The sequence below is a fragment of the Drosophila pseudoobscura genome, chromosome 2 (assembly GCF_009870125.1).
Source record: "Drosophila pseudoobscura strain MV-25-SWS-2005 chromosome 2, UCI_Dpse_MV25, whole genome shotgun sequence".
Classification (NCBI taxonomy): domain Eukaryota; kingdom Metazoa; phylum Arthropoda; class Insecta; order Diptera; family Drosophilidae; genus Drosophila; species Drosophila pseudoobscura.
This window is the reverse complement of record NC_046679.1, coordinates 26,106,067-26,119,338: the sequence shown is the minus strand read 5'-3', so window position 1 is coordinate 26,119,338 and position 13,272 is coordinate 26,106,067. Positions and strand designations below refer to the sequence as shown.

Sequence of the window (13,272 nt, the reverse complement as noted above, 5' to 3'; positions counted from 1 at the left end):
CGTGGCGCGGTGTAGTGAGAGATCATTTTAGCGAAAACAGGTGGCCGCTTTGCATATTCGTAGAATGATAGGATTCCATTAGCCGGATTACGAGTCTATTCGCACTGCAAAGGGAACAGCGGGAGGAACAGCTTTCAATAAATGGGGAATCCTGTGGAAATTGTGGATGCAGGCGTCTTAGTTTTTGATCTAGGACTCACGCATTACATTTCTCAATGCATTTGAGTACCCTACTTCCATATATCATAGAACTACCAGGAAAACTGTCGGTTAAGAGAATTGCCATTGTCTTCTTTAGAAAACAAATGGAATTTATTGACTTAAATGACTGTTGTTAAAGGACTCTAAGAGTAAATAAAACATAACATCTTAAACATCTTCTACTAGTAATTAGTGAATAATAGCCTTTTAAATATGAAATTATTTATACTGACCTCATCGAAACAATTAAGTTATCGCAAGTTTCTGTTGCCACTATCTTACAAAATACAATCCGCAGGAACCCGTTCTATTATTCACAGCTAAACTTATGGAATCCGAATCATTCCTTCGAAACATTATATGCCTTTATAAGCATCGATAGTACACAATTTTATTTATTGCGTTACTTTCAATGAAAGTAGGTCTATGCTTATCTGTAGAAATGGCGAATAATTTGGCAAAAAAACTTGACCGGCTGATTAGTTTATAAAAAGCGATAAGCGATAGACAGAAATTCCTATTTAAAAAGCAATTTTAATAATCATTAAAGAAGTTATCGTTAGGAAATCTAGGAGTAGGGTGGGACTGTACTCTTAAACCAAATTAAAACAGAGGAAGGATCTAATGCCTATGTTACATAATTGGTAGAGATCCAGAACTTGCATCTTGCCTTACTGTCCAGACTGTTTCCATCATTCTCTCTCTTTAAAAGCTTCTTCGAGGTGTACCTTCCATTCGATTACCAATTATCGATTGCATAATTCATATCGATCGATGGCACACGCGCGCCCCAACGAGCGCCTGCAATCAAATCTACTCCACGCCAATTATACAATCTGTCAACAGGCACAAGGACCCGGACAACCTGCTGTGCACACCCCGATGTCGACCCTGACCGATAGCATAGTGGCGCAAACAGGGAAGGTACACTGATAAGAAAAGCATTCGAACAGGAAGCAACCTGCTGTCGGCGTCGCGGCTGCAGTGCAAGGAACAATCAGCAACAGAGGCCGAGGCAACAGAGCAAAAGCAGAATAATAGCATTGGAACGGGGCTTGAACGGCAATCGAACTCATAGAGAACACGTTCCAAACGTTTCTGCACTTGTTCGAGAGCGAACACCACCAACCATCAAATCGATCCAAACCGATCCGATCCATTCATTTCCGCTTTGTTTCGTTGTTTTCGCAAGAGGCGAACCGAAGCAGCCGCAGCAAGCAGATGAAAAGGCGACCATTCGGAACCGACGAGTGGGAAACTATTGCACCTGATTGCCTTGAAAACCGAGCAAAAAAAAAAAACCCCCCAAGTCGAAACGAAATCTACGGCGAAATAAAATGTTTGCTACGGCGACCAGAGATCTCGCGGCGGATAGGATCGCTCGTTCTCAGTGATGATAACTTCCTATAGTCTCAGCTGACGACAAGTTTTCGAAAACTCAATTGCTGTTGGTTGTCGCCGCCTGAAAATTGCAGAGAAATTCCTTTGGCTTAATTAGCCTCTTTCGTTCGGGGCGAGGCGAAAATATTTTCAAATGAGAAACGCACCAAGAAAGCGGCACAACAACAGTAACAAAAGCCAGTGAGAGAGAGAGAGAGAGAGAGGAAGAAGCGAAGAGAGTGGTAGAGCAGTAGAGCGGGGAAAAAACAACTCTGAGCTCTGGCTCAGAGAAGAGCAGAGCACAAATGAAACCAGTTTTAGTTCATTTCGTTTCGTTTCGTTCATTAATTCAAAATTTCCATTTGAAACTTTTTTTGCTGCTGCCTTCGGCTTCTTCTCTCCGCTCAACCGCTGCTTCTGCTGCTGCTGTGCTGTCGTTTCTCATCCCTCCACCACCTCGCTTCCCTTGCCAACGTCATCCTCATAATCAGAGTTTTAACATTTTATGTACAGTGCTCACAGTGAACACTCGTTAAATCTCTCAGTTTTGTGGACCCAACACAAGGCATTTCTAGCACTGAGGCCGCACTGTATTTACACAGAACAGTCCTACCCTCCCCCATACACACAGTCACATAACAGAAAGAGAAGAGCGAAACACGAAGCGAGCTCGTTTCTGTTCGTTGGTTCGGTTTTTCGTTGCTCGCTTCTCTCCCACAATCGCAATGCTTGACTCACACTGCTTCGCCGTCGACCGCGCGCTGTTATATACACATAACCTACAAAAATACATAGCTCTGGCTCTGGCTGTGGCTCTTGCTCTGGTACGGGTACGGGTACGAGTGTACATATGTATGCATCATCTGTATCTATGTGCGTCGCATCGTGTGCGCTGTCAGAGGCAAATGGCTTGATGGCTGTAGCGTTGGGTAATGGGTGGGAGAGAGGGTAGCGGTGCGAGGGGTTGCGTTGCAGGCTGGTTGGCAGACAGGCGGCGGCATAACATCAGCAGAGGCAGCAGCAGCAGCAAAAGCAACAACAACGACGCCAACGTCGACGTAGTATCGAGTTTTATATGTATGTATGTACATGCGCTGACGCTGTCACGGCCTCTGCCCGTTTCCTCTCTCCGCTCCGCACCATTCACCTCACCATTGTTCGCTTCGTTCATTCCCTTCCTCTCTCTCTCCCTGCTATTCCCTTATCCTACTGATTCTCGTTTCGTTTCGTTCGCCCGCCTGCCAACCCAGCCGACTCGACTGTCTGTTCGCTCGTCCGTCCGTCCGTACGTCCGTCGGTCCCACCCGTCTAAATGCGGGACGGGACTGTGGGACGACGCGTCCGTCGTATGTGGGAACGAAATAATACCTATAAAAAAATTCTTTTTCCCTCGGTTTTTTGCCCCAGCTCTGGCTCTGGCTCTGGTCTTGCTATGGCCTGGCTCTTGGGCTGCCTTGGGTACGGAGCGACAACGAAAAAGAGAAAGACTTGTGGGTAGAAAACCAACAAAGTAAGACTATAAAGTACGTCGACTGCGGGTGGAGTGTGGAGTGGTATGCCATGGAGGGCCCGGACTGGCACTAGTGGTACTGGTGGTACTGGGGCTGGGGCCGAGGCAAAACAAAAAATTTAAGATGCTTTTGCTGAAGCGGAGCGAACCGGCGCTGGATGTAAGATCTGTTGGGGCTTGGTGCTTGGTGCTTGGGAGCTCTGTCTCTGTCTCTGTCTGTGGCTCTGGCTCTGGCTCTGTCTCCGGCTCTCTGTTAGAAACATGTTGAAATGAAATTGCTGAACGGCAAACGACGACGAGTTGAGTGTCAGGTCGGACCGGCCCCAGCCACGGGAAAAAGAGGCCCCTGCGTAATGGTCGCTCGCCGTCGATGCTGATGCTGCTGCTGCTGCTGCTGCTGCTGCGGGGGTGGGCAAATGCTTGGCAGAATTTTTGTATTAAAATTTTATGAGAGTGTGCTGTGGAGGAGGTTAGGTTGTTCGCTCGCTGGTCGGTCTGGTTCGTTCGTTCTCTTAGCCGCCGCATCAGAGAAACTTTAAACATGTTCGGATGGTCTGCCTGGTGCTGGTGCCGACGCAACTCTGTTGTTGTGCTAGTTACTCGAAATATCACTAAAAACAAGAAAGGAACAACGTATTTTGGGAGAACGAAGCTTTAGATACCCTAGGAGATGATCTACCAACATATGTATATAATTGATTGATTCGATTTGGAGGAAACACATCAAACGCAATCTGGCTAAACCTTCTACTTTTGGAATCACACAGAAAGCATTTTAAAAGATCTGCTTAAAATATGAATACCCTTATTAAAGGGTATGGAAAAAAGACCCGCTGCAGGTTTGGCGGCTACGTTGTTGGATTTCGTTGTGGATGTGTGTGGATGGTGATGTGAATGTGGAACGCCAGGCCGAAACAGAGCGAACGGAATGAATATGATGATGCCGGTGGCAGAGCCAGGGGCGGAGATGAAGGCCCGAAACCGCGACAGACACGGAGATGTTGGATGTCGATGAAGAGGCAAATTCGGATTCGGGCCCCAAGACTAGAGCGACCAGCTGTTGGCCTTGTGCTCTCCTCCTCCTCCGTTATTGTTGTTGTTTTTATATCTTGTTGCTTTTAGCTGGCATTATTTTTGGAGACTAGCAAGCTCGCTCCGCTCGCCCCACCATATCGCGTCCGCATCGAATGTGAATGTGAATGTGGATGATGACTCGTCTCCCGATGCGACTGAGTAAAACTTATCCAAACAACAACAAAGGCATTATTAGTGCCTGTGTTCGCGGCGCAGCGAAGCGGTGGCTATTTTTGCTCGTGCCGCTTTTTGGAGGAGGAATTGCGATATTGAAATGATCATCAGATTCTCTATTCTCGTAGTCGTATCGTATCTGCTGGGGCCACCACTCGATAATCATTGATAACTGAATTCAGGTGCAGCTGAAGATGAATATTGCCGCGGTCTCTATTGGCTTACTTGTAAAGATTACTTTTTTATTAGGGATACGTTTTTGGGTCACAGTCAGTTCTGGGAACACAGAAATAGACTTTTACATTTGCTTGGGATTAGGTTGGTGGAATGTTAGCACCAACCTATAAGGATATAAAAATCTTAAATAGAAGATTTTGAAGAAATACACACATAAGTTATCGTAGTAGACTCACAGAAGCGGGAATTGAATGGAGCTGTGATATCAGTATCTCAAAACCAGTTTTCTAATATAGGCAATTATTTATGGACTGCAGCTTGACTACTAATAGAGTCATCGTAATAGATTTATGGAATACTCCAAGAACTGTTTCAAAATTTGTATCTAGTATACCATATTTGTACGAAAAAGTTTTAAGAACGATTTAAAGAACGTTAGTACACAAGATCTGGGGCCTTAAAAGTATGCAATAAAATGGAAAATCAATTGCAAGAACTGTTTTTACAAACATAAACTGAATTGTTAAGAAAGAGAACATATTACATATGTAATAAAATATATATTTGAAACCTATGGATGTTCTTGCTGTTACTTCTGTAATTTCTTTAGCATTCAATTTGTTCTTTGAGTTGGTATGGATCCCTTCGTGATTATCTCAAATTTCATCGTCACTCTCCTAATGCCAGCTTCAATTTCCGAAAGCTTGCATTCCTACGACCATGCTCCTAGAATACCCCTTCCCTTCCTCTCTTGTACACCTGTTCACTCTGTTAGCCCTTGCCAATTTCCATTGCCTGTCCGTGTTGTCCCTGTCGGATTAGACTTTGGCCATAGCCGAAAGCTGGTTAGGTCCTATTCTGTTCTGTTCGGTGCATTTCGGTTAGGTTGCGTTCGTTGGGGATGCAACTCCAATGCTGTTGCTGCAGCTCCCTCTCAGATGAGGTCGTTTTTATGATTTTACAGTTGCCACAGAAAGGGAGGTGTGCCCCCATCCACATCCGCCCACTTTGGCTAGAGAGGCTGTACATGCGGCTTTGGCTTTGTCCTGGCTCCGTGTCCGCGCCACTCGAAGGAAGAAATGCGATTGAGGTTATAATGGATTTTGACAGTCCAAGTTGTGTCTCGACGACGCCAGCGCGGCGTCGCTGCAGCAGCACGCAGCACAGCACTGCAGTTGCAGTTTCCCCCCATACGTGTGTATGTGTTTCTTTTGAAGTGTTGCTTTATTGCGACTCGCTGTTCCTTTTACGCTTATTAGTTTAATTTGCTTCTCCCGCTGCTCCTGTTGCTGTTTCTTTTTCTTATGGCATGCAACATGCTGGCAGTCCAGGCAGCAGTGGAGGGGGCTAGCTAGCGCACGCTCTTCAAACAAGTTCGAATTCGCGACGCGGTTGCAAGGTGCACATGGCGCTGCCTGGCCTGGGATTTGCATATATGCAAAACAGTTAGCCGCAGCGGAGAGCAGCATCCCAGCGCACCGCAGCAGCCAGCCGAAAATCTCAGACAGACCCGCACTCACACATGTTGCATACGACTTTAATTTATGCCGTTTGTTTGCTCGCTCCCTCTCCCACACGCTCAAACACACACTTGCTCTGTGCGCTGGCTCTCTTTGAGCGCCTTTTGTACAGAGTTTACCGTTAAAGCTATCAATGTCATCGCTGACAGACAGACGGACAGGTAGCGCCGCTACTCACTCGCTCGCACTTACTTACTCAGCCTGTCTGTCTATCTCGGTCGAAGGGGGTAGGAAGTTGAAGGTCGTTCATTCTCCCCTTCTCCCTCTCGTTCACACTCATATTTATTTATTACTTTTTATGTTGTTTTAATGACGACTACGACGACGACGTCTGGTGCTCTACTTCATCCGCTCTGCTCATGCTCTGCTTCTGCTTCTGCCTTCGAATCACTAACTATTGGCATCTCTTTTGCTCTCGCTCTCGTTTATTTTCGGGTTATTAAACCAACCGCAGAAGCAGCTCTGCTCAGACTCTGCCTCTGCTATGCCCCTTCTTCTCTCGACGACCACTTGCAGTTTTTTGAATTGTTGATTAATTTTATTGCTTTTCTGTAATAATAAATTCGTTTTTTTCTCCGTTTCTGTTTTGATCACTTGCTTCGCTACACGTGACTCTCTGTCCTCTTCTGCTGCGCTGCCTTTACTTTGGAAAATGTCTGGGACTGCGCTGTCGCCGCCGGCCGCGACTGCACTGCTCTGCCGTCTATAATTTATTAATTCTGCTCAGAACGTCGCCTTTTTTGTTTTGTTACGCCTGTTCGTACTACCAAGTTCCCCTCCTACCACCAGCGACCTTTAAAGGGTTCTCGTGAGAGCAGGAGGCGGACCGTTTGTGTTGCAATTTGGGGCCACAGCTGCTATAGATCTCAGCGCCAAACAAATTGCAGATTATTCTTGGTACGATAGTGCTGCTGCAGGTAAATCAACTCTTGCGAGAGGGATTTTAGCCACAGTAGGGAGAGGAGCAAGGTCATATGCGTAAGGAGCAACGCGATTCATTCACCTCTAAAATTAAACCCTCGAACTAATCGAGTTTTGCCGGCATTAACCGTTTATTCTTCTCCCAGTCCAATTGCTTGCAGTTAAATCGTTTTATCCTTCTCCCACACGAGCAATGCAATCCAATCCGCTCGAGAGGTCTCGGTCTCGCCCATTTGCATGCTCTCGCGATCTCATTTCGCTCATGCAATGCACAGACAGCCAGTCTCTAATTGAAGTCACACTTTCGCTCTCGTTCACTCACTCTCCCTCTCTGGCCCACTCATTGACTCGTTTCATTCCCATTTTATTGTCATTTATTAGGCGGCCGATCATTACGTTCGACGTCGCTATCGCTGTCGCTGTCGCTGCCGCTGCCGATGCTGCCACTTGTGTTTGACAATTTGAATGGGTTTTCTCACGCCAGGCAGTGCTGCTTACGGCGGCGCCGCTTTGTCTTTCATTCATGTTTGAGACCGACTCTTTCTGCCACGCTGATTGCTTGGCTGACCTGCTTCCTTCTCGTTTTTTTTGTTCATTTCCATTCGTTCATACATATTTATTTAGCTAATAATATCATTTTATTCGGTATTATTTATGATACCCGGCCGGCATATCGACCCTACACCAACCCCAATCCAGATGTGCTTTGTTTTTCGATCGCTATGTAAATGATGGGGAGATGATTTTTTTTATTTTGCTTTTATTGCCATTTCTCAACTAATCGTCGTGGCGTGGGTTGATAGTGAAAACGTTTGGTGCCATGAATGATTCGTAGTAAACATAAATGGAATAGCCAGAAGCAGCTGACTCAATCGCTTCATTCATTCATTCCGTTCTCTTTATCTTATGTGTTCTACAAATAGGAGGAATCTTCATAACCATTCTCTGTTTCTTATTTGTAGAGTTCTATCTTTACGTTATGTTCAAAGTACAGCATAATGGCTTAGAAAAGTGCGCAACCATATCGGAGCTGGCTGTCCTCTCGAAGAGCTTACACTGCTTCCCCAATAACTTTATTAGCAATTCAATCTCTTTTCGTTTTCCTTTTTGTTCCACTGTTTCACAGGCGCAACATGAAAAGGATTGTGCGACCCCAAAGCCCCAACAACCCCTTTTGATTATGTTAAATGCCTAAAAAAATAATCTTAGTCTCCGCTTCCTCCACCGTTTCCTCCTTCATCAACTCAAAAGTAGCGGCATTTTTCTATGTTAAGCTTTTCGTGTGTGTTTCTCTTGATTAGAAACTGCAAAGCAAAACAAAAACCGGAAAAAGGGTTTTTTGTATTGCTCTCCGTCCCGTAGGTGTGTATGTCTGTCGGTGTAGGTGTGTGTGTCTCTCTTTACTTCTTAACTTTCGGCGATTCTCTTTTGTTGTTTTTTGTATTATTATTATTGTCGCCGGCTTTGCTCTGCAGCAGAGGCTGACGTCGCAGTCGCAAGCTTTTAGCATTTTAAATTGACGTTTATTATGCGCTGCTGCTACTACTTGCGTCGCCGTTTTGCCTTTTTATTATTTTTATTTTTATTTTGGTTGTGTGTGTGTGTCTCCTTGGCGCTGCCTTGGCCTCTGCTTGGTCCGACGCTGGCTGCGCGGCAGCGTTTCTTTAGTTTGTTTTGGTTTTTAATTTAATCGTTTTTGTGCCCTCTTCCCCCTGCCAGCACACTCTTGCTCATGCTCTTGATACTCCTGCTCTCTCTATCTCTTGTTGTTTTTGTAGTTGTCGTTAAATGTGCTTAGCACGTGCTGTCCGCCGTCGCTGCTTCTAGCTCTGCTGCTGCCTCTGCCTCTGCCTCTGGCCTGACCGGCCTCCTTCTCACTCCCTAGTTTTGTTGTTGCTGTTGCCCTTTTGTGTCTGCTCTTTGATGCTTATTAGCGAGTGCCATTCATTCACTCACTCACTCTCGCATTCATTCATTCATGACGTTGCCTGCTGCCGTCGCTTAGAAACAAGTGGCCAATAAATTATGGCCAGCCACAAGAGTCGGGAGCAGAGCAGAAGCATAGGAAAGCTGGCGTCAGTGTTAAAGCGGAAGTTCCAGGGTATGTTAAATAAAGGAAAGGCAGTTCAGTACGCCTTAGGAAGATTTAGAGCGGATCCCCAAATTATATTGGCCTGATCTCTTGAACTTTGAATATATCCTGCTGCAAAACAGATGAAAACCAGAGAAAGAGCAGGAGGATTGCCATTAATATTGCCGATTAAAGGGCGTCGTAATGGTGGATACACATAAACCCGTTATATTAAATGCTGGTCGCAAAAAAGGGTTTTTTCCGACAGCACTGCCTACGTTTCTGCCACAACAGTGCGGCTGCGGCTTTTTCTGCTGCCACTTCTGTACGTCTCTCTGTGTGTGTGTGTCAGCTTTTTTATGATACGAAAAACTGACCTAAGGTATGTGCCGGCAGAGAGGCATTTAATTTGCATGGGGAACGGAGCGCAGACCCGAACCGATAATGAAAATCTGTTCTGCCTTCCTCCTCCACCCACCCGTTTCTCTTCGGCAACCACCAAAGGAAAGGTTCTGTGGGTGAGAAAGGGACCACGAGACGACCATTTTCAAGCGCAAGTCATGATGCTATTATTATACAACCGTTTGGACGTTTGGAACCTCACTGTGTCAAGGACAAGTGCGATTCTTTAAATGTATGGGTGTGTGCGTGTGTGAACTGTATTTATTGTCGATTTACCGTTTCACGACCGCTGCCGCTGCTGCTGCTGCTGCTGCTGCTGCTGCCTCTGCTGCTGCTCTTGCAGTTCAATCATTTATGTGGACTGAGTAGAAGAGAGAGTGGAAACTGTTTACTTCTCAACAGTTCGAAGTGGAATTTGGTGGATCATGTGCGAAGCTAATGTGGATCTCTTGTGGATCCTCAGTTCAGGAGCAAAGGATGAGAAAAAGCAAAGGATTCCGCACAAAAACCTGCACTGAAAACCTGTTACCCTTAACCTGTCCCACATTTCAAATCGAAAATCTTTCATATTAAAATCCATTTGTGCGGAATATTTGATCAACGAGGGAATATAGACATTTCCGTAAGAGAGAGAGAGAGAGAGATAGTAAGGAAGAGAGAGAATGAGGCCACTTGAGGCAATTGTGGGTCAAGTTTATTTCAATAAATTCCTGTCGTTTATTTTTTTTGGGCAGAAAACTTCGAAACGACCGAAATGCCGCCTGCAGAGGAATCTTAAATGCCAATGCACTTTACACCCCCCCCCCAAACGTGGCAGGCACACTACCCACCAACACCACCCATGGCCAACCACCAACCGCCATACGCCATACGCCATACGGTCCACCCACCTACTTGCGCCCACTCTTCGCCCCCCGTTTGATGCATATGACATTTTTGCAGTTTTTGTTTTGCTCGCCAGCTTCTACAATGCCTCCTCCTCCTCCCAGACCCCCGCTGCTGTGCCACACGCCCCTCTCCCCTTCCTTTAGCTAGCACATCATCACAAAAACTTTCATTTAATTGCTGAGAGCAACAAAAAAAGCAACAAAAGAAAAGAAAGAATGAAAACAAAAAGAGAGAGAGAGAGAGAGGAAAAGCACATTTGGTGTTGTTGGCTTTGTTTACTTTACTTCGAAGGGGGGGCTGGGGAGAGGTGAGCGATGAGCGAGCAGTGAGCAGTACAACATCGGAGAATGGAAATCGAAGCGGAATCGGTTAAAGTGGCGTGTGGGGGGTGCATGACGTGCTGTGCGTGCCGTGCCTACTACGAGTACCGTAACGTACCCATATCCGTGCCCCCACATGGGTGATGCGATGCGTGTGTCTCGCCAGAGACCAGCACCGACCACCAGTGCCCGCACCCCTCTGTTAGCCGTGGACGCTCCTTCCTTTCCCATTCGATTCGAATTCGGCTCTCTCAATTAAATGGCTTTTCAATTGGGTTTTGCCGGTAAAAGGTAAACGGCAAACGAGGCGCACAAAACATAACGGAGGAGGATAGCAAGAAACTCGAGAATCAAAACAAAGAAAACGATTATTTATGTCAAAAATAAAACGGAAAGAAAAATTAAGAGAAATCAATAAATGGTATGGCATTATCATTAACTGAAGAGATCTTGAAGCACACAAAATATAAAAATAAAAGTAGTACATATGGGATATCAAGGAATGTTTAAGGACTTTGTCAAATTAAAAAGGGAAAACGTGGAAAAAAACTTCATAATTGATCAAGATCAGGCATAGTTCTAACATGTTTGATAGTCTTCAAATCTTCAAACCAAAGCATAATAGGAAACAACACAATTTAATACATTATCTTTGGTAAAGCATAGACGATGATCAAGGGATATATTTGTAGAAAGGGGTGGCCTAAGTTAGACGGAAGGCAAACCCATCAGGAGGCAGCAAGGAGTGATATGGATGAGAGGGGTAGAAGAGCAATGGTATCTTCCAGGCAATCATCCATACTTTTCTTGTTACAAAGGACAGGGCAGAGCCAAGACTGTAGAGGTGGACTGAAGAGGCTCAAAGTTAGAATGAAGACCTCCATTGATACCTCTTCAAAACAGAGCCTAACAGAAGACTAAACTAACCGAGACACAGATCGAAAATGTATGGAAAAGGAGAGGTAATGTGTAATGGCCCACGTATTTGATTGAAAATGGCTAAAAGATCACCTTGAACACAATCAAGGTCTTTATTTCTTATATACATTATATAAACCTTTATCTATTGATCTACTCACATTGGCCTCAGTCCACATCTTCATTGCATTGCCTGTTTCCTGCAGGATTGCTCTTTGGAGGAAAGCTCTCGACTCGAACGATTTAATCGATGATTTAATAGTTTTGGCGCCTTTTTTCTGTTGCTGAATTATTAGTTCTAGCCCCAGCTCCACATGTTGCCGGAGTAAGTGTTCCCAAGTGTTTACAGAATAAGATATTAGTTCAGTTTTCGCACAGAAAATATCACACACTTTTTTTTTGATTCGTTTTGGTTTTATTGCTGGTTATTTTCCTGGCTTCTAACGGTTTTGCTTTTCCTCCAGTTGGGAGATTTACGTAGTTTTTGCTCGGGCTCTGTGGCTATGGCCGCGCGCCGATGGCGTCGTCGTCGCTGGTCGCTGGCGTCTTGCTGTGCGAAGTGCAGAGTTCGTACTGAATGGACGGGGCGCTTTTGGCCAGGCCAGCACTGGCTGATGATGGCGGATCGGAACCAGCCCCCGGCCAGGGTTGCCAGAGCTCGCAAGCCGAGTGGAGCAAATCGTTCGACTCCGACTCGTCGTCGCCGCCTGGCAGCCCTGCCACGTGCGCATGTTCTTTGTTGTTGTTGCTGGTGCTGCTGCTGCTGGCGCGCTCTGAGTTTTCCGTTTTGTATTTTCAGTTGCGCTGTGGAAAGCCGCCAGGCCAGAACATGCCAGGCGAAAGCCACAAAACCCCAAACCCTACTTCGGGGGTGGGGGTGGAGAGGGGGTGCGGTGGCCAACTCCCTACAGCTCCTTGGGCTGGCAGGCACCCTTCCTGGCATTACCTCCCACTTCCTCCCTCCCATCGACAGTTGAACTATTTTAGTGCCTGAACAACAAAGGCAGCAGCAGCCCCACCGACACCGACACCGACTCCGGCTTCGACTCGATTGGGGATAGTGGGGTTATGTCGCTGTTACCATCGTTTGCTCGTTTGCTAAAGTCGATAATTGCGAATGCCGCCCAACGGTCTCTAATCGATGGCCAGTCTGTGTATCGATAGGTTTTGATTCGAGTTTAGAATGGTAAAAACTTGGGGTTTTCGTATGGGAATATGGGGGTACATATTTATGCTTCAGAGGGGAATGATCCATTCTTTGGTATTCGAAAGAGTTTGTGGAGCTCTGATAATCTATATGATAAGGATCTACAATGGGAAAATATTATGCTATGTAAAATAATTGGCTCAAGATAGGCGAGGATCCATAATTTGATTCTGTTAAGATCATCATAATCTGAGGATGTGAGACGGATATTTTAAGATCGTCGGCAAAGATTAATATCAATGTCTAGAAAGATTTTATATTGATAAAAGGCTCTCAGAGGGAATACATATGTATGTATATATAAATGCAGTATGTGATCGATGTATTTCAATACTATATGTACTACGAGTTTGAATATAAAACCCTATTAATTACGTATGTAGATGAACATAAAATACTATAAATGATATGTATAGTAAAAGAGCAATCGATCGTTTCTATAATTATCCTTATCAAATTAATTACAAAATTAGTTCCAAGACAATAAAAGATAATGGGTTGGCTGTTGA

The 13,272-nt window shown here is 45.3% G+C and overlaps 1 protein-coding gene across 1 annotated transcript in view; it reads right to left on the bottom strand.

Moving 5' to 3' along the window:
- The window catches only part of tara (SERTA domain-containing protein 2 taranis), a 33,080-nt gene extending 20,935 nt beyond the window's left edge, over nucleotides 1-12,145 (bottom strand). The window contains exon 1 of the mRNA XM_001359601.5: nucleotides 11,718-12,145. Within this exon, the coding sequence (XP_001359638.4) occupies nucleotides 11,718-11,741 (24 nt within the window). The 5' untranslated portion in view covers nucleotides 11,742-12,145. The remainder of the gene's footprint in view (nucleotides 1-11,717) is intronic.
- Nucleotides 12,146-13,272: the final 1,127 nt, after the last annotated feature.